The sequence below is a fragment of the Lissotriton helveticus genome, chromosome 2_2 (assembly GCF_964261635.1).
Source record: "Lissotriton helveticus chromosome 2_2, aLisHel1.1, whole genome shotgun sequence".
NCBI lineage: Eukaryota > Metazoa > Chordata > Amphibia > Caudata > Salamandridae > Lissotriton > Lissotriton helveticus.
Window position 1 is genome coordinate 520582061 of NC_136060.1, and position 19774 is coordinate 520601834.

General features: G+C 56.1%; 1 protein-coding gene across 2 annotated transcripts in view; it reads left to right on the forward strand.

Moving 5' to 3' along the window:
- Window positions 1-9522: 9522 nt before the first annotated feature.
- GPATCH11 (G-patch domain containing 11) overlaps window positions 9523-19774 on the forward strand; it is a 69953-nt gene continuing 59701 nt past the window's right edge. Inside the window, exons 1-2 of one of the 2 annotated variants that reach the window (XM_078678848.1) lie at window positions 9523-10095; window positions 10571-11465. In XM_078678848.1, coding sequence (XP_078534974.1) covers window positions 11138-11465 — 328 coding nt within the window. In that variant the 5' untranslated portion in view covers window positions 9523-10095; window positions 10571-11137. The remainder of the gene's footprint in view (window positions 10096-10570; window positions 11466-19774) is intronic. The other variant, XM_078678849.1, reaches the window with a different exon arrangement.

Sequence of the window (19774 nt, forward strand, 5' to 3'; positions counted from 1 at the left end):
ATCTATTCCAGTGGGCAAACTGGGATACAAAAGGATCAAAGCGAGGAGGTGGACCTTGCCATGAATGCTGCCACTGATGGGCAGTGTGGTGTGGAGCGTGTGTTTACCCTCTATTTATTGGGAAAGTAAATTGAGGGGGAAATTGCCTTGGGGGCATGGGAAGGAAGTAGGACATAGGAAGAGGGTGTATTTGAGAAGCCGGCCCACTGTTGGGTGAGTTGCAAATGTAATTAACTACCTCAATATTCCTAAAATTGATGGTTATGACATCGCCTGCTATAGACTTGGTGTTTCTACCTACCCAGTCCCCTCTTCTAACTGCGTGTATTTCGCCACATAAATTATTGGGCAGAGGTTTGTGGATGTCAAGCCACTGGGCACATTTATTCTTCAATTCGGCCAGAGTTTCTTTTTTCCCCTCCTTTAGTGGTGGCACCCCCGTCAGTACGACCACAAAGGGTGAGACTTCCGGCGGCAAATTAATTGACTTGAAGCGAGGCGGTCTAGGCTTAGGATCATCGGGCTTGCTGAGAGAAGTAGCTGGTGTCGTAGCGGCTGGTAGATTTTTAGGCCCATTGACAGGTTGGTTGGGCACTCTTTTGGAACCAGCGGGTGATTTGGACTTTGTAGTAGAGGCTGCACCCCTAGAAGTTGGTAGGGGTGCAGAAGCCTTTCCCTCCATATGGGCCAAATGGTGCGTTACTGTTTCTACATTATCTGGTATGGTTTTAGCATTTGCATTAAGATCCTTTGGTGGGTTGCTATTAATAGCATTCGTTGAGGCTGGTTCTTTGGCATTTCCTTGCGGCAAAGTTGACACATTTCCACTTGCCTTATTAGACCATTTAGTATTGATAAAAGATGTTAACCTATCAATTTTGGACATTAAAGGCTTGATTTGGGCCGATATTGAGGCTTCAAGGTCAGATTTTAAGTCTGCTACCATATTTTCGACCCAACATGGTATGCCTGATGTTGAGTTAGGAACTGAAGACACAAGGTTGTGATTCCTGATGTTGGTTTTGGATTTTTTCTTGGTCTTGGACATATTCCTAGGTTCTGGCACTACACGAATGCGTCCTTTCCCTGAATCCCGAGGACAACTCCCTATGATAGACTCTGGCTTTTCAGGTGTTTGACAAGCTTCAAGGTCTGGGGTGGCCTCTAGATCGACAAATGATGAATCAGACTCCAGCTGAGAGACTGATAGATCTACTAAGTTTGGTACAGTAAGTGTACCAGCGGCCGGTTGAGGTAATGGAAGAGAACGATTAATTACAATTTGCTGGTGAGGCGAACTTACAGTTGATAAAGGACCCAGAGACGAGCGTTTAGCGTTCATAAGGTCCAATGACACTCTTCGCTCCAATAGAGTGATACTCTGGTCAATTGTCTCGTTGACTCGAGATATAAATTGGTCAATGGGCCCAGTAATTTGTGCTACAGCCAGCGCAGATTTAGTTTTGCTTCTGGTTCTTCCAGGCATTACGGACATATGTACGGACTTATAAGTTAGCTGTAAGTGCAGTGCAGAGGAACCAAGGGGGGTGGCCCGGTCCGGTCTCTGCCGGTCACTAACGGGCAACAACGGGCCCGCCCTTGGCCCGGGCTGCGACCCGCGCGCGTCCCGCGGTGCGCGTTACAGATCTTACTTAAATCACTGATAAGAAAAAGGGGGCGTGGCACTGGGAGGGGGCGCGGGAAGAGGAAACAGCTGGTGTACTTGACGCTGTTCCTCGCAGTCCCGGGGCCGCGCCTCTCACCTCCTCTGCGGCCTCGCGGTGGCTTTCTCCTCCCTCTTCTGAACGGTGAGATGATTTCCAAAATGCTACTCCTGTAGCGCTGGTCTGGCAACAGCTAGGGCGCTTGGACACAAACCTCAATGCGAGCGGCACCCGCGAAGCGGGGGCCGCGAGAGGTTATAGACGCCTTGATGGGGGCGGGCACTGGGAGGGGGCGCGGCTCGCGCGGGAAGAGGAAACAGCTGGTGTACTTGACGCTGTTCCTCGCAGTCCCGGGGCCGCGCCTCTCACCTCCTCTGTGACTGTGGGGGCGCCAAAATGCTGGACAATGGGCCCACCACAGTGTCTGTGAATGGCCTCCTTGCAATTGAGGGAGCGTCTCCCTCCCCAATGCCTCCAGACAGACACCATCCCTGAGAGGCCCAGGGAGGGGGCCCCCTCCAATGGACCTTAACCCCTTCCACGCTCATGATGAGCTGGGCTCGTCATGCAGTAGCCTCCTGCTACGCTGATGACGAGCCCAGCTCGTCATGAATAATGGGGTTCATGGAGTTCCAGCACAGGAGAAAAATCCCCATAGCATTCAAGGTGTTAATTGCAAGGCGACAACTTTTTTTTAAATGGATCGCCAGGGAAACAACAGGACGCCACCAGTGCAGGGCCCCATGCTGGTGGGCTGAGCGCGAGGCCCTGTGCAGCCGCCCACGCTGCCCATGCCTAGCGCCGGCCCTGCCCAGAACAAACCAGCAATGGTCTTCCAAAACAGGTGCACAATAGAGGGCTTTTTAGTTACATTTTGTTGGTAACGGAGCGGAGTACATGAAGATCGGCTGATTTGAGAAGGATTACACAATACTCATAAGTGAAGAGACCGACCACACTTATAACACTGAGGTTTCCATATTCTATGTAGGGCAATGTATTTGGGCAAGATCTTAGCGCCACCTTGCTCAAATGGGTGTCATTTCATACATTTATGTGTTTTCCTTGTCTTCATTGCTTGATTTCGCGCACGAGAAAGTGTCACTCATAGTTCTTGAAATGTCACTCATAATTACACTGAAGTTATGAAAATGTCACACATGGCAATCTGAAACCTTGGCAGCTATGCTTCGGGTAATGTTTGCGCTATATAAAATCATATTAAATTAAATAAATAAAATAAAAACACTGCCCTCATCCCCCCCAGTGACTCTGCCCTCATCCCCCTCAGTGACTCTGCCCTCATCCCCCCCAGTGGCTCTGCCCTCATCCCCCCCCCCCAGTGACTCTGCCCTCATCCCCCTCAGTGACTCTGCCCTCATCCCCCCAGTGACTCTGCCCTCATCCCCCCCCCAGTGGCTCTGCCCTCATCCCCCCCAGTGACTCTGCCCTCATCCCCCCCAGTGGCTCTGCCCTCATCCCCCCCCCGAGTGGCTCTGCCCTCATCCCCCCCCAGTGACTCTGCCCTCATCCCCCCCAGTGACTCTGCCCTCATCCCCCCAGTGACTCTGCCCTCATCCCCCTCAGTGACTCTGCCCTCATCCCCCTCAGTGACTCTGCCCTCATCCCCCCCAGTGGCTCTGCCCTCATCCCCCCCAGTGACTCTGCCCTCATCCCCCCCGTGACTCTGCCCTCATCCCCCCCAGTGGCTCTGCCCTCATCCCCCCCAGTGACTCTGCCCTCATCCCCCCCAGTGGCTCTGCCCTCATCCCCCCCAGTGACTCTGCCCTCATCCCCCCAGTGACTCTGCCCTCATCCCCCCCAGTGACTCTGCCCTCACCCCCCCAGTGACTCTGCCCTCACCCCCCCCAGTGACTCTGCCCTCATCCCCCCAGTGACTCTGCCCTCAGCCCCCCAGTGACTCTGCCCTCACCCCCCGTGACTCTGCCCTCATCCCCCCCAGTGGCTCTGCCCTCATCCCCCCCAGTGACTCTGCCCTCATCCCCCCAGTGACTCTGCCCTCATCCCCCCCAGTGACTCTGCCCTCACCCCCCCCAGTGACTCTGCCCTCACCCCCCCAGTGACTCTGCCCTCATCCCCCCAGTGACTCTGCCCTCAGCCCCCCAGTGACTCTGCCCTCACCCCCCAGTGACTCTGCCCTCAGCCCCCCAGTGACTCTGCCCTCACCCCCAGTGACTCTGCCCTCATCCCCCCCAGTGGCTCTGCCCTCATCCCCCCTCCCAGTGACTCTGACCTCATCCCCCCAGTGACTCTGCCCTCATCCCCCCTGTGACTCTGACCTCATCCCCCCTGTGACTCTGCCCTCATCCCCCCCAGTGACTCTGCCCTCATCCCCCCCAGTGGCTCTGCCCTCATCCCCCCCAGTGGCTCTGCCCTCATCCCCCCCAGTGACTCTGCCCTCATCCCCCCCCAGTGGCTCTGCCCTCACCCCCCCCAGTGACTCTGCCCTCATCCCCCCAGTGACTCTGCCCTCAGCCCCCCAGTGACTCTGCCCTCACCCCCCGTGACTCTGCCCTCATCCCCCCCAGTGGCTCTGCCCTCATCCCCCCCAGTGGCTCTGCCCTCATCCCCCCTGTGACTCTGCCCTCATCCCCCCCAGTGACTCTGCCCTCATCCCCCCAGTGACTCTGCCCTCATCCCCCTCAGTGACTCTGCCCTCATCCCCCTCAGTGACTCTGCCCTCATCCCCCCCAGTGGCTCTGCCCTCATCCCCCCCAGTGACTCTGCCCTCATCCCCCCCGTGACTCTGCCCTCATCCCCCCCAGTGGCTCTGCCCTCATCCCCCCCAGTGACTCTGCCCTCATCCCCCCCAGTGGCTCTGCCCTCATCCCCCCCAGTGACTCTGCCCTCATCCCCCCAGTGACTCTGCCCTCATCCCCCCCAGTGACTCTGCCCTCACCCCCCCCCAGTGACTCTGCCCTCACCCCCCCCAGTGACTCTGCCCTCATCCCCCCAGTGACTCTGCCCTCAGCCCCCCAGTGACTCTGCCCTCACCCCCCGTGACTCTGCCCTCATCCCCCCCAGTGGCTCTGCCCTCATCCCCCCCAGTGACTCTGCCCTCATCCCCCCAGTGACTCTGCCCTCATCCCCCCCAGTGACTCTGCCCTCACCCCCCCCAGTGACTCTGCCCTCACCCCCCAGTGACTCTGCCCTCATCCCCCCAGTGACTCTGCCCTCAGCCCCCCAGTGACTCTGCCCTCACCCCCCAGTGACTCTGCCCTCAGCCCCCCAGTGACTCTGCCCTCACCCCCAGTGACTCTGCCCTCATCCCCCCCAGTGGCTCTGCCCTCATCCCCCCTCCCAGTGACTCTGACCTCATCCCCCCAGTGACTCTGCCCTCATCCCCCCTGTGACTCTGACCTCATCCCCCCTGTGACTCTGCCCTCATCCCCCCCAGTGACTCTGCCCTCATCCCCCCCAGTGGCTCTGCCCTCATCCCCCCCAGTGGCTCTGCCCTCATCCCCCCCAGTGACTCTGCCCTCATCCCCACCCAGTGGCTCTGCCCTCACCCCCCCCAGTGACTCTGCCCTCATCCCCCCAGTGACTCTGCCCTCAGCCCCCCAGTGACTCTGCCCTCACCCCCCGTGACTCTGCCCTCATCCCCCCCAGTGGCTCTGCCCTCATCCCCCCCAGTGGCTCTGCCCTCATCCCCCCCAGTGGCTCTGCCCTCATCCCCCCTCCCAGTGACTCTGCCCTCATCCCCCCCCAGTGGCTCTGCCCTCACCCCCCCCGTGACTCTGCCCTCATCCCCCCAGTTACTCTGCCCTCAGCCCCCCAGTGACTCTGCCCTCACCCCCCGTGACTCTGCCCTCATCCCCCCCAGTGGCTCTGCCCTCATCCCCCCCAGTGGCTCTGCCCTCATCCCCCCCAGTGACTCTGCCCTCATCCCCCCCAGTGGCTCTGCCCTCATCCCCCCTCCCAGTGACTCTGACCTCATCCCCCCAGTGACTCTGCCCTCATCCCCCCTGTGACTCTGACCTCATCCCCCCTGTGACTCTGCCCTCATCCCCCCCAGTGACTCTGCCCTCATCCCCCCAGTGACTCTGCCCTCATCCCCCCCAGTGACTCTGCCCTCATCCCCCCCAGTGACTCTGCCCTCACCCCCCCCAGTGACTCTGCCCTCATCCCCCCCAGTGACTCTGCCCTCATCCCCCCCCCAGTGACTCTGCCCTCATCCCCCCCAGTGACTCTGCCCTCACCCCCCCCAGTGACTCTGCCCTCATCCCCCCCAGTGGCTCTGCCCTCATCCCCCCCAGTGGCTCTGCCCTCATCCCCCCCAGTGGCTCTGCCCTCATCCCCCCTCCCAGTGACTCTGCCCTCATCCCCCCCCAGTGGCTCTGCCCTCACCCCCCCCGTGACTCTGCCCTCATCCCCCCAGTGACTCTGCCCTCAGCCCCCCAGTGACTCTGCCCTCACCCCCCGTGACTCTGCCCTCATCCCCCCCAGTGGCTCTGCCCTCATCCCCCCCAGTGGCTCTGCCCTCATCCCCCCCAGTGACTCTGCCCTCATCCCCCCCAGTGGCTCTGCCCTCATCCCCCCTCCCAGTGACTCTGACCTCATCCCCCCAGTGACTCTGCCCTCATCCCCCCTGTGACTCTGACCTCATCCCCCCTGTGACTCTGCCCTCATCCCCCCCAGTGACTCTGCCCTCATCCCCCCAGTGACTCTGCCCTCATCCCCCCCAGTGACTCTGCCCTCATCCCCCCCAGTGACTCTGCCCTCACCCCCCCCAGTGACTCTGCCCTCATCCCCCCCAGTGACTCTGCCCTCATCCCCCCCCCAGTGACTCTGCCCTCATCCCCCCCAGTGACTCTGCCCTCACCCCCCCCAGTGACTCTGCCCTCATCCCCCCCAGTGACTCTGCCCTCACCCCCCCGTGACTCTGCCCTCATCCCCCCCAGTGACTCTGCCCTCATCCCCCCCCCAGTGACTCTGCCCTCATCCCCCCTCCCAGTGACTCTGACCTCATCCCCCCAGTGACTCTGCCCTCATCCCCCCTGTGACTCTGACCTCATCCCCCCTGTGACTCTGCCCTCATCCCCCTCCCAGTGACTCTGACCTCATCCCCCTCAGTGGCTCTGCCCTCATCCCCCCCAGTGACTCTGCCCTCATCCCCCCCAGTGACTCTGCCCTCACCCCCCCCAGTGACTCTGCCCTCATCCCCCCCAGTGACTCTGCCCTCATCCCCCCCCAGTGACTCTGCCCTCATCCCCCCCAGTGACTCTGCCCTCATCCCCCCCCCAGTGACTCTGCCCTCATCCCCCCAGTGACTCTGCCCTCATCCCCCCCAGTGACTCTGCCCTCACCCCCCCCAGTGACTCTGCCCTCATCCCCCCAGTGACTCTGCCCTCATCCCCCCCCAGTGACTCTGCCCTCACCCCCCCCAGTGACTCTGCCCTCATCCCCCCCAGTGACTCTGCCCTCACCCCCCCCAGTGACTCTGCCCTCATCCCCCCAGTGACTCTGCCCTCATCCCCCCCAGTGACTCTGCCCTCATCCCCCCAGTGACTCTGCCCTCATCCCCCCCAGTGACTCTGCCCTCATCCCCCCCAGTGACTCTGCCCTCATCCCCCCCCCAGTGACTCTGCCCTCATCCCCCCAGTGACTCTGCCCTCATCCCCCCCAGTGACTCTGCCCTCACCCCCCCCAGTGACTCTGCCCTCATCCCCCCCAGTGACTCTGCCCTCACCCCCCCCAGTGACTCTGACCTCACCCCCCCCAGTGACTCTGCCCTCATCCCCCCCAGTGACTCTGCCCTCACCCCCCCCAGTGACTCTGCCCTCATCCCCCTCCCAGTGACTCTGACCTCATCCCCCTCAGTGGCTCTGCCCTCATCCCCCCTCCCAGTGACTCTGACCTCACCCCCCCAGTGACTCTGCCCTCATCCCCCCCAGTGACTCTGCCCTCATCCCCCCAGTGACTCTGCCCTCACCCCCCCCAGTGACTCTGCCCTCATCCCCCCCAGTGACTCTGCCCTCATCCCCCAGTGACTCTGCCCTCATCCCCCCAGTGACTCTGCCCTCAGCCCCCCAGTGACTCTGCCCTCACCCCCCCCAGTGACTCTGCCCTCATCCCCCCAGTGACTCTGCCCTCATCCCCCCCCCAGTGACTCTGCCCTCATCCCCCCAGTGACTCTGCCCTCATCCCCCCCCCAGTGACTCTGCCCTCATCCCCCCCAGTGACTCTGCCCTCACCCCCCAGTGACTCTGCCCTCACCCCCCCCAGTGACTCTGCCCTCATCCCCCCCAGTGACTCTGCCCTCACCCCCCCCAGTGACTCTGCCCTCACCCCCCCCAGTGACTCTGCCCTCATCCCCCCCAGTGACTCTGCCCTCACCCCCCCCAGTGACTCTGCCCTCATCCCCCCCCCAGTGACTCTGCCCTCATCCCCCCAGTGACTCTGCCCTCATCCCCCCCCCAGTGACTCTGCCCTCATCCCCCCCCCAGTGACTCTGCCCTCATCCCCCAGTGACTCTGCCCTCATCCCCCCCCCAGTGACTCTGCCCTCATCCCCCAGTGACTCTGCCCTCATCCCCCCCCAGTGACTCTGCCCTCACCCCCCCCAGTGACTCTGCCCTCATCCCCCCCAGTGACTCTGCCCTCATCCCCCCCCAGTGACTCTGCCCTCACCCCCCCCAGTGACTCTGCCCTCATCCCCCCCAGTGACTCTGCCCTCATCCCCCTCAGTGACTCTGCCCTCATCCCCCCCAGTGACTCTGCCCTCATCCCCCCCCAGTGACTCTGCCCTCATCCCCCCCTCCCAGTGACTCTGTCCTCATCCCCCCCCCTCCCAGTGACTCTGCCCTCATCCCCCCCAGTGACTCTGCCCTCATCCCCCCAGTGACTCTGCCCTCACCCCCCCAGTGACTCTGCCCTCATCCCCCCCCAGTGACACTGCCCTCATCCCCCCCAGTGACTCTGCCCTCATCCCCCCCAGTGACTCTGCCCTCATCCCCCCCAGTGACTCTGCCCTCATCCCCCCCCAGTGACTCTGCCCTCATCCCCCCCAGTGACTCTGCCCTCATCCCCCCCCAGTGACTCTGCCCTCATCCCCCCCCAGTGACTCTGCCATCATCCCCCCCAGTGACTCTGCCCTCACCCCCCCAGTGACTCTGCCCTCATCCCCCCCAGTGACTCTGCCCTCATCCCCCCCCAGTGACTCTGCCATCATCCCCCCCAGTGACTCTGCCCTCAGCCCCCCCAGTGACTCTGCCCTCATCCCCCCCAGTGACTCTGCCCTCATCCCCCCTCCCAGTGACTCTGCCCTCATCCCCCCCTCCCAGTGACTCTGCCCTCATCCCCCCCAGTGACTCTGCCCTCATCCCCCCCAGTGACTCTGCCCTCATCCCCCCCAGTGACTCTGCCCTCATCCCCCTCAGTGACTCTGCCCTCATCCCCCTCAGTGACTCTGCCCTCATCCCCCCCCAGTGACTCTGCCCTCATCCCCCCAGTGACTCTGCCCTCATCCCCAGTGACTCTGCCCTCATCCCCCCCCCAGTGACTCTGCCCTCATCCCCAGTGACTCTGCCCTCATCCCCCCCCCAGTGACTCTGCCCTCAGCTCAGACACTCCTGGCTGTCATGGCTGATGTGTATGTGTTTGTTTCCCTCGTCTTTCATTGGTCGGTGTTTCTCGCGAGAACGCGTCCCTTCCGATCGTTGAGACGTCACTCGTCATACACTGAAGTTATGAAAATGTCACACGGCCAATCTGAAGCCTTGGCAGCTGTGACCGACGGCGTAGCCTAGCGACGGAACCCTGCCCCTTACCAATATGGCGTCTTACTTCCGGTCCGCTGCGGGCGGGCCGCATACAGAGCAGCCACTTCCGGGTCAGTCAGCCGAGCACTTCCGGTGGAGAGCTGTCATGGCCGCGCCTTCGTCGGCTCTTCTGCTTTAGCTACTGTGCTGGGACCCCGGCGGGCGGAGGTCGTGAGAGGGAGGGTCTCTGTGTGCGACTGAGGTGCGGGACGAGGGGCTGCAGAGCTGGGGGTGAGACTCATGGACCTAACACAGAGCTCCAGGGCTGAGAGTGTGTGAGACTGAGGTGCAGGGTGAGGGGCCGTCACAGTGACTGAGCTGCAGGGCTGAGTGTGTGTGAGACTGAGCTGCAGGGCCCAGCTGTGCATCTGAGATCAGGGCCCAGCTGTGCAGCCAAGCTGTGCATCTGAGGTCAGGGTCCAGCTGTGCATCTGAGCTGCAGGGCCCAGCTGTGCATCTGAGCTGCAGGGCCCAGCTGTGCATCTGAGCTGCAGTGTCCAGCTGTGCATCTGAGCTGCAGTGTCCAGCTGTGCAACTGAGGTCAGGGCCCAGCTGTGCATTTGAACTGCAGGATCCTCTTAGTGTGAGGGACCGGGCACCGGTGTGTGTTTATTCTGCAGGAACGTCTCGGTTGAAGAGCTGGTCATGTGAGTATTTGAACTACAAAGGCCTAAAGTGTGTGTGTTCCACGGTCCTGGTGTGTGTTTGAGCTGCTAGGTCCTCTTCTGTGCTGGAGTGCAGGGGCCTCTGTGAGCTTCAATGGTAGGGTCCCTTGTTTGAGCTGCTAGGCCCTCTGCTGTGTTGGAGTTCAGGGGCCTCGTGTGTGCTTCAATGGTAGGGTCCCTTGTTTGAGCTGCTAGGCCCTCTGCTGTGTTGGAGTTCAGGGGCCTCGTGTATGGTTCAATGGTAGGGTCCTTTGTTTGAGCTGCTAGGCCCTCTGCTGTGTTGGAGTGCAGGGGCCTCTTGTGTGCTTCAATGGTAGGGTCCCTTGTTTGAGCTGCTAGGTCCTCTTCTGTGCTGGAGTGCAGGGGCCTCGTGTATGGTTCAATGGTAGGGTCCTTTGTTTGAGCTGCTAGGCCCTCTGCTGTGTTGGAGTTCAGGGGCCTCGTGTGTGCTTCAATGGTAGGGTCCCTTGTTTGAGCTGCTAGGCCCTCTGCTGTGTTGGAGTTCAGGGGCCTCGTGTATGGTTCAATGGTAGGGTCCTTTGTTTGAGCTGCTAGGCCCTCTGCTGTGTTGGAGTGCAGGGGCCTCTTGTGTGCTTCAATGGTAGGGTCCCTTGTTTGAGCTGCTAGGTCCTCTTCTGTGCTGGAGTGCAGGGGCCTCGTGTATGGTTCAATGGTAGGGTCCTTTGTTTGAGCTGCTAGGCCCTCTGCTGTGTTGGAGTGCAGGGGCCTCTTGTGTGCTTCAATGGTAGGGTCTTTTGTTTGAGCTGCTAGACCTTCTGCTGTGTTGGAGTTCAGGGGCCTCGTGTGTGGTTCAATGGTAGGGTCCTTTGTTTGAGCTGCTAGACCCTCCTCTGTGTTGGAGTGCAGGAGCCTCGTGTGTGCTTCAATGGTAGGGTCCCCTGTCCTTGTTTGAGCTGAAGGCCCCTCGTCCAAGGGTGTCCAGGACAAGGTCCGGTTGTATCTTTAGCCGCAGAATCGTGCTCAGTGCTGCTTCTCTGGTGTGCAGTGCTTAGGGGCTGTGACCAGGAATGGCGGCATCTTCAGACGAGGAAGAAGACTACATGTCTGCAGCTTTCATCAGCACAGAGCAAGACATCAGGCCAGGTTTACCTATTGCCAGGCGGGTCCAAGAAGCTTATCAGAAAGAACAGAAGCACAAGGAGGCAAACCTGAACAACCGTCAGAAGAGCCTGAAAGAAGTGGAGAAAGAGCAGCGAGAAGCCGTGCTGAATAGTGCCATTGGCAACGAAAACAAAGGCTTTGCACTACTGCAGAAAATGGGCTACAAGAAGGGGCAGTCCCTGGGCAAGCACGGAGACGGGATTGCTGAGCCTATACCTCTGCATATTAAAACAGGTAAGAAATGAGCCTTTGCTGTGACCTTGCGTGAGTTGAGCTGCGGATGTTTGTGTAGCGCAGAAGCTGAAGAGTTTTTTGTCTTCAGGGCACTTCAGAAAAGAGACTAGGGCTGATGTAAATATAGCAGACAGGATACTCTGCCACAACGTCCATATCCCTTTCCGACTACAGTGCCCCCGCTAGCTCTGCTCTGGGAAACCTACACCGACAGCCTGACGTATTAGACTTTGTCAATGTAAGAACATCAGGCCGCCTGCTTTATTTAGAGTAGACTGTCTGTTCTTTTTTTGTGCGGGATGGGCAGAGAAAGCTTGCCAGTCCCAAACTGAAAAAAAACCCCTACTGGTGACACGCATACTCTTGTACAAACCTCCCTTGGTGTAATGTTTATTAACTGCCACATTCAGCTCAGTGTTATACTCAGTTTTTTTTTTCTCTCGTCAATGTTTCCCTCCATCACTCTATCATAAGCATCACGACTTACTTTTATGTCAAAAAACACCAGAACGGTAACAGCTTACTGCTATCTGAATTACACCAGTGACACAGCACCACTTCATCCTTTATTATCTCAAAACACCTGCACGACTGGCACTCACCTGCCGTCTCTCCTCTGTCAGCGCCTGGGATCCACTACAATCTAGTGTTCAGATTAGAACATATTTTGTTAATGTTTCCATCCTGCCCACTGTGAAACTACCTTCTCTAATCTCCATCTTCTTGAACTTGGGGCCAAAAACATTTTTAAAAAAAAGAAATTCTGCCATATGCACGGAGGATCCGCATAGAAAAAAATGGGTGGGCCAGGGCCTTAGGAGAAGGCGCAACGTTTTTTTTTTTTAGAAAGGGTGGAAGCGCGTGGCTCCCCCTGTCCGAGCTTCCAGGACCCCTTCCCTTCAGGCTGTCTTTCAGTTAAAGAGGAAGGAAAGCCAGGTACTCCCCTCTCTGAGCCATACAATGGTCTTGGGTACACAGTCTATTTCGCGGGCAGGGAAAATGTAAAGTGCGCCCATCTCTGGGGGTGGGCGGGGCTGCTTAAAGCTGATCCTGCCTGGTGGGAGAACAAAGTATTTCCCTGCCCGTGCTTTCGGGCAGGAAAATGCTTTGTTTTTACCACCCAGCAGCAGCAAAAGAAAACTGCTCCCACAGAATTTGAGCAACGCTGCTCCTGCTGCATCCGCGATGGGTGAAGCAGGGGAGCCGGCAGGGCTTCGAGGTCTTTGTGCCTGCCTCTGAAACCCCTACCGTCATTGTCATCTGGGCAGGAGCAGGAATGTTTCCCAGTTCATGTTTGAAAACTCACTTTTCATAAATATATTACTAAAGTAAGATGTGGTAGTGCAATATCATTTACAGATAGCATATTTTCCATTGAAATGCCCACAAAACTTTCCCTCTAACATGTAGTTGTACTGATAAAACTATATAGCGCATAAACAATGTTTGGAAATTGGGTTACAGCAAAAATATTTGAAATTTCCACATCAAGTAAAGTGTGCTGATTTGTTTTGATCCCATAAAAATCTTTTTTTTTTACCACAGAATTGCAAAAATGTGTCCTAATAATTAGTGAAATATATTTGAAAAGTTTGAACAGTTCACTTATTAGCTATTTTAGTGTTGTGTTAGAAAAAAATCCTGAAAACTTAGAGCCTTTCATTTCATATGCTTTGCACAGCATGATTGTCACACAGTCACTTTACAAAATCCTCTAACTTCTGTCGCAGAAACAAAAGTAAATGTAGGAAGGCAAACTGACTTTTGTCCTCTGGCTCTGAATGCAGAGCAAACATGATGAAGATTTAAAGGCATCTTTATTGCTCATTCACTTTGTGAGCAAGCAGAATACCTGTTGTCAGCTCGCCAGAACGTGGGAGTAGGCCTTAAAAATATCTCTTCGTGATTAAAAGTAGATTTTACGAGTATAGAGGTGTAACGTTTGGAAAGGTAGAACATATATATATATATATATATATATATATATAACCACACAGTTTGCCTGCAAAGGAACGGCCACAAACAGGTAGGTAAAGCTGATTTTCTTTATTGTAGGCTGTCGAATGAAGACAAATGTTGAGGCTTCACGAGTCTTTGGAGTCCTGCCCAACGCGTTTCATGCTCCCACACTTAGTCATGGGCTGTAGGCTCACAAACAATGGGACGGCAACAGTTTTCTGAGCACCATAATTATAACAAAGTTCCCGCCCTGATGGGCGTAGCCACTCGCATGGCATTGTGGTACTTGTGGTGCCTGTGTGTTACCCCAGTGGGTTGCCAGCCTTCCCAATGTTCCAATATTAAAAATAACTCCCAAGTGGGTTGTGGCGCATCACTTCGTCCTCATAACGACACTTTTCAGCCCCAATAAACAGCTCCTGTTCCTCACGCAGCAGCGTCGGGTGGCGCTGCTGCGGACTGTAACAAAACAGCGGGGCTCCTTCCGCGGCTTCAGGCACAGCCGCTAAACATCAAACCACACAGTTTGCCTGCAAAGGAACGGCCACACAACAGGTAGGTAAAGCTGATTTTCTTTATTGTAGGCTGTCGAATGAAGACAAATGTTGAGGCTTCACGAGTCTTTGGAGTCCTGCCCAACGCGTTTCATGCTCCCGCACTTAGTCATGGGCTGTAGGCTCACAAACAATGGGACGGCAACAGTGTCCTTATGAGGACGAAGTGATGCGCCACAACCCACTTGGGAGTTATTTTTAATATTGGAACATTGGGAAGGCTGGCAACCCACTGGGGTAACACACAGGCACCACAAGTACCACAATGCCATGCGAGTGGCTACGCCCATCAGGGCGGGAACTTTGTTATAATTATGGTGCTCAGAAAACTGTTGCCGTCCCATTGTTTGTGAGCCTACAGCCCATGACTAAGTGCGGGAGCATGAAACGCGTTGGGCAGGACTCCAAAGACTCGTGAAGCCTCAACATTTGTCTTCATTCGACAGCCTACAATAAAGAAAATCAGCTTTACCTACCTGTTGTGTGGCCGTTCCTTTGCAGGCAAACTGTGTGGTTTGATATATATATATATATATATATATATATATATATATATATATATATACATACATGTTAAAAGTTTGGGGGTGATTCATCAAGGGGGGGCAAAACGTGTTTTTGTAAGTTTGGGGGTGATTCGTCAAGGGGGGAAGGGGGGCCCAAAACGTGTTTTCCCCATGTTAATTTCCATAGGAAACTTTAGACAAGGCTACAGGTCGAATGGAATGACCCCAAATTTGGCAGGGAGAAGGGTCTTGGTCTAGAAAGCACGGTTTTGTTTATTTGGTGTAAATCCGTTCAGTAGTTTTTGAGAAATATCGAAATTTACAGATATCGATATTTGGAAATTCTGCCATCTGATTGGCTGAGGCGGTACGAACACGAGCTTGCTGCTGATTGGCTGCGAGCGGTTGCAACTAGGAAGTGTTGGCCACCGTTTTGTGATTCATTTGAAGCGAGTAAGGGGAAAAAAGTGGGAAATAGGAGGGTAGGAGCACTGTCACCTCTGTGGGGTGTTTAGTGTGTGCTATAGAGGGGGTGCGAAGCGAAGTATTCACCCCTACCGGTGTGAAAGTGGTGGGTTACAGAAATTAAGTGAGGTATTGCTTAGTCTGTTGCTGCTAAGGTGAGCTGGTGCGGGACTCTGGGATTAAAGAGTGAACTCAAATTGAGTGTGTTATGCTGTGAAGTCATGTGCTGTGGCCGCTGCACTACACCTGTGGGAGTAGTGTCAGCATGTGTTTATAGCTACTAGGACAAATTACTGACCTGTACTGGTCTGAAAGTCCTGGGGTACAGAAATGTGAGGTATTGTCTAGAGTCTCATGGTGCTAAGCTGAGCTGCTGCTGGACTCGGATGAATGATTCATAAAGGGGGTGGTGATGGACAGAGTATCTGAATTAAGCAGAACACTCCTACCCAGTCAAAAGATCAGGGCTTGATCCATCACCGTTTTTTAGCTCACTGCACCATCCCAGCTCAGAACCTGGCTACATGCAAATTAATCTGACCCTGGCCCAGTGCATCATGGGAACAGGGCAGACCACACTACCAAGCCAATTCTTTACCGGAAAGGAAACAAGCTTCCGGGGACCGGTTTCTGGCATTACAGCCGTCTTCGGCCCGGCTTGCTTGAATCCTGATGGTGCAGTGAGCAAGGGACTCACATCTGAGCATACCCTTCCACACTTGTGGTGGCCAACACGATTCAAAAAGGGGGTGGTGATGGACAGAGTATCTGAATTAAGCAGAACACTCCTACCCAGTCAAAAGATCAGGGCTTGATCCATCACCGTTTTTGTGTGTTATGCTGCGAAGTCATGTGCCGTGGCCGCTGCACTACACCTGTGGGAGTAGTGTCAGCATGTGTTTATAGCTACTAGGACAAATTACTGACCTGTACTGGTCTGAAAGTCCTGGGGTACGGAAAATTTGTGAGGTATTGTCTAGAGTCTCATGGTGCTAAGCTGAGCTGCTGCTGGACTCGGATGAAAGCGTGAGCGCAAACTGTGTGTCATATGATGTGAAGTTATGTGCTCTAGGCGCTGTGCCATACCTGTCCAAGTAGTGTAAGCATGCAGTTATATCTACTTGGGTGAACTTTTGTTTCGAACATTGTAGCTTGTATATGGTGCTTACAGGGTGTTATAGAGGGAGTGTGAAGGTAAATTTGCCCATATCAAATCAATTCGGTATTTGTCATCAGTGATGTCACTCACCATGTCACGAGTGATGTAATATGTGACGCATTGCGGGCGCGCGAGTTATAGTTACCTCAACTAACTATAACAGGCGAATTTCTCTGGTTTTATAGGAGTCAAATGTTCAACTAGCTATAACGTCCCTGAAACCTATGTTTTTTTTTAGTACATTTCTAAGGTTTTTTAAATGCTAATTCCTAACTATAACATCTGTAAAACTTATGTTTTTTTCCCCAGTGTGTGTGTGTGTATATATATATATATATATATATATATATATATATATATATATATATATATATATGTTACCTGTAAAAGAAAAGGCCCAAACATCCGGTAAGTATTCGCCACCGTGCTTTATTGTAGGAGGTGATAAGGCAAGTCAGCCCGCTAACAATTTGATCAGCCCAACGCGTTTCGTGAGTTTATCACTTCATCTGGGGCTCACAAGCGGCAACAGAGAGCGCGGCAGATTTATCGGCATTTTCAACAGTACAATGTCCCCGCCCGATGGGCATGGCCACCCCAGTGGCCTGTGGTAAATGGAGTCCCATCTTAGTCTCAAGTGAGCTGCCGTTCTGTCCATTAAATAAATGCTCATTTTACATCCAGTGGATTGCAGTACGGAACTGCAATTGTCCATACCACCTGCTTGCTCCTCACAAATCAGGCTCCAGATGTCCCTCGCAGCTACGCCATGTGACGCCTCTGTCGGACTGCCAAAAACAACAGCCGGGCACTTTTCCGCGGCTCAGGCAGGCCGCCATAATCCACACAACAAAGTTACCTGTAAAAGAAAAGGCCCAAACATCCGGTAAGTATTCGCCACCGTGCTTTATTGTAGGAGGTGATAAGGCAAGTCAGCTCAGCCCGCTAACAATTTGATCAGCCCAACGCGTTTCGAGAGTTTATCACTTCATCTGGGGCTCACAAGCAGCAACAGAGAGAATGGCAGCTTTATTGGCATTTACCACAGGCCACTGGGGTGGCCACGCCCATCGGGCGGGGACATTGTACTGTTGGGACTCTGGAGTCAAGAGGGCGTGAGCACCAAAGACTGGAGACTCGGGAGTCAAGAGGGAGTGAGCACCAAAGACGGGAGACTCTGGAGTCAAGAGGGCGTGAGCACCAAAGACGGGAGACTCTGGAGTCAAGAGGGCGTGAGCACCAAAGACTGGAGACTCTGGAGTCAAGAGGGCCTGAGCACCAAAGACGGGAGACTCTGGAGTCAAGAGGGCGTGAGCACCAAAGACTGGAGACTCTGGAGTCAAGAGGGCCTGAGCACCAAAGACGGGAGACTCGGGAGTCAAGAGCGTGTGAGCACAAAAGACTGGAGACTCGGGAGTCAAGAGGGCGTGAGCACCAAAGACGGGAGACTCTGGAGTCAAGAGCGTGTGAGCACAAAAGACTGGAGACTCTGGAGCCAAGAGGGCGTGAGCACCAAAGACGGGAGACTCTGGAGTCAAGAGGGCGTGAGCACCAACGACTGGAGACTCTGGAGTCTAGAGGGCGTGAGCACCAAAGACGGAAGACTCTGGAGCCAAGAGGGTGTGAGCACCAAAGACGGTAGACTCGGGAGTCAAGAGGGCGAGAGCACCAAAGACGGTAGACTCTGGAGCCAAGAGGGCGTGAGCACCAAAGACGGGAGACTCGGGAGTCCAGAGGGCGTGAGCACCATAGACGGGAGACTCGGGAGTCCAGAGGGCGTGAGCACCATAGACGGAGACTCTGGAGCCAAGAGGGCGTGAGCACCAAAGACGGTAGACTCGGGAGTCAAGAGGGCGAGAGCACCAACGACGGGAGACTCTGGAGCCAAGAGGGCGTGAGCACCAAAGACGGGAGACTCTGGAGCCAAGAGGGCGTGAGCACCAAAGACGGGAGACTCGGGAGTCCAGAGGGCATGAGCACCATAGACGGGAGACTCGGGAGTCCAGAGGGCGTGAGCACCATAGACGGAGACTCTGGAGTCAAGAGGGCGTGAGCACCAAAGACTGGAGACTCGGGAGTCAAGAGCGTGTGAGCACCAAAGACTGGAGACTCTGGAGTGAAGCGGGCGTGAGCACCAAAGACGGGAGACTCTGGAGTCAAGCGGGCGTGAGCACCAAAGACTGGAGACTCTGGAGTCAAGAGAGCGTGAGCGCCAAAGATGGGAGACTCTGGAGTCAAGAGGGCGTGAGCGTCAAAGATGGGAGACTCTGGAGTCAAGAGGGCGTGAGCACCAAAGACGGGAGACTCTGGAGTCAAGAGGGCGTGAGCACCAAAGACGGGAGACTCGGGAGTCAAGAGGGCGTGAGCACCGAAGACGGGAGACTCTGGAGCCAAGAGGGCGTGAGCACCAAAGACGGTAGACTCTGGAGTCAAGAGGGCGTGATCACCAAAGACGGGAGACTCGGGAGCCAAGAGGGCGTGAGCACCAACGACTGGAGACTCTGGAGTCTAGAGGGCGTGAGCACCAAAGACGGAAGACTCTGGAGCCAAGAGGGTGTGAGCACCAAAGACGGTAGACTCGGGAGTCAAGAGGGCGAGAGCACCAAAGACGGTAGACTCAGGAGTCAAGAGGGCGTGAGCACCAAAGACGGGAGACTCTGGAGCCAAGAGGGCGTGAGCACCAAAGACGGGAGACTCGGGAGTCCAGAGGGCGTGAGCACCATAGACGGGAGACTCGGGAGTCCAGAGGGCGTGAGCACCATAGACGGAGACTCTGGAGCCAAGAGGGCGTGAGCACCAAAGACGGTAGACTCGGGAGTCAAGAGGGCGAGAGCACCAACGACGGGAGACTCTGGAGCCAAGAGGGCGTGAGCACCAAAGACGGGAGACTCTGGAGCCAAGAGGGCGTGAGCACCAAAGACGGGAGACTCGGGAGTCCAGAGGGCGTGAGCACCATAGACGGGAGACTCGGGAGTCCAGAGGGCGTGAGCACCATAGACGGAGACTCTGGAGTCAAGAGGGCGTGAGCACCAAAGACTGGAGACTCGGGAGTCAAGAGCGTGTGAGCACCAAAGACTGGAGACTCTGGAGTGAAGCGGGCGTGAGCACCAAAGACGGGAGACTCTGGAGTCAAGCGGGCGTGAGCACCAAAGACTGGAGACTCTGGAGTCAAGAGAGCGTGAGCGCCAAAGATGGGAGACTCTGGAGTCAAGAGGGCGTGAGCGTCAAAGATGGGAGACTCTGGAGTCAAGAGGGCGTGAGCACCAAAGACGGGAGACTCTGGAGTCAAGAGGGCGTGAGCACCAAAGACGGGAGACTCGGGAGTCAAGAGGGCGTGAGCACCAAAGACGGGAGACTCTGGAGCCAAGAGGGCGTGAGCACCAAAGACGGTAGACTCTGGAGTCAAGAGGGCGTGATCACCAAAGACGGGAGACTCGGGAGCCAAGAGGGCGTGAGCACCAAAGACGGGAGACTCTGGAGCCAAGAGGGCGTGAGCACCAAAGACGGGAGACTCTGGAGCCAAGAGGGCGTGAGCACCAAAGACGGGAGACTCGGGAGTCAAGAGGGCGTGAGCACCAAAGACGGGAGACTCTGGAGTCAAGAGGGCCTGAGCACCAAAGACGGGAGACTCGGGAGTCAAGAGGGCGTGAGCACCAAAGACGGGAG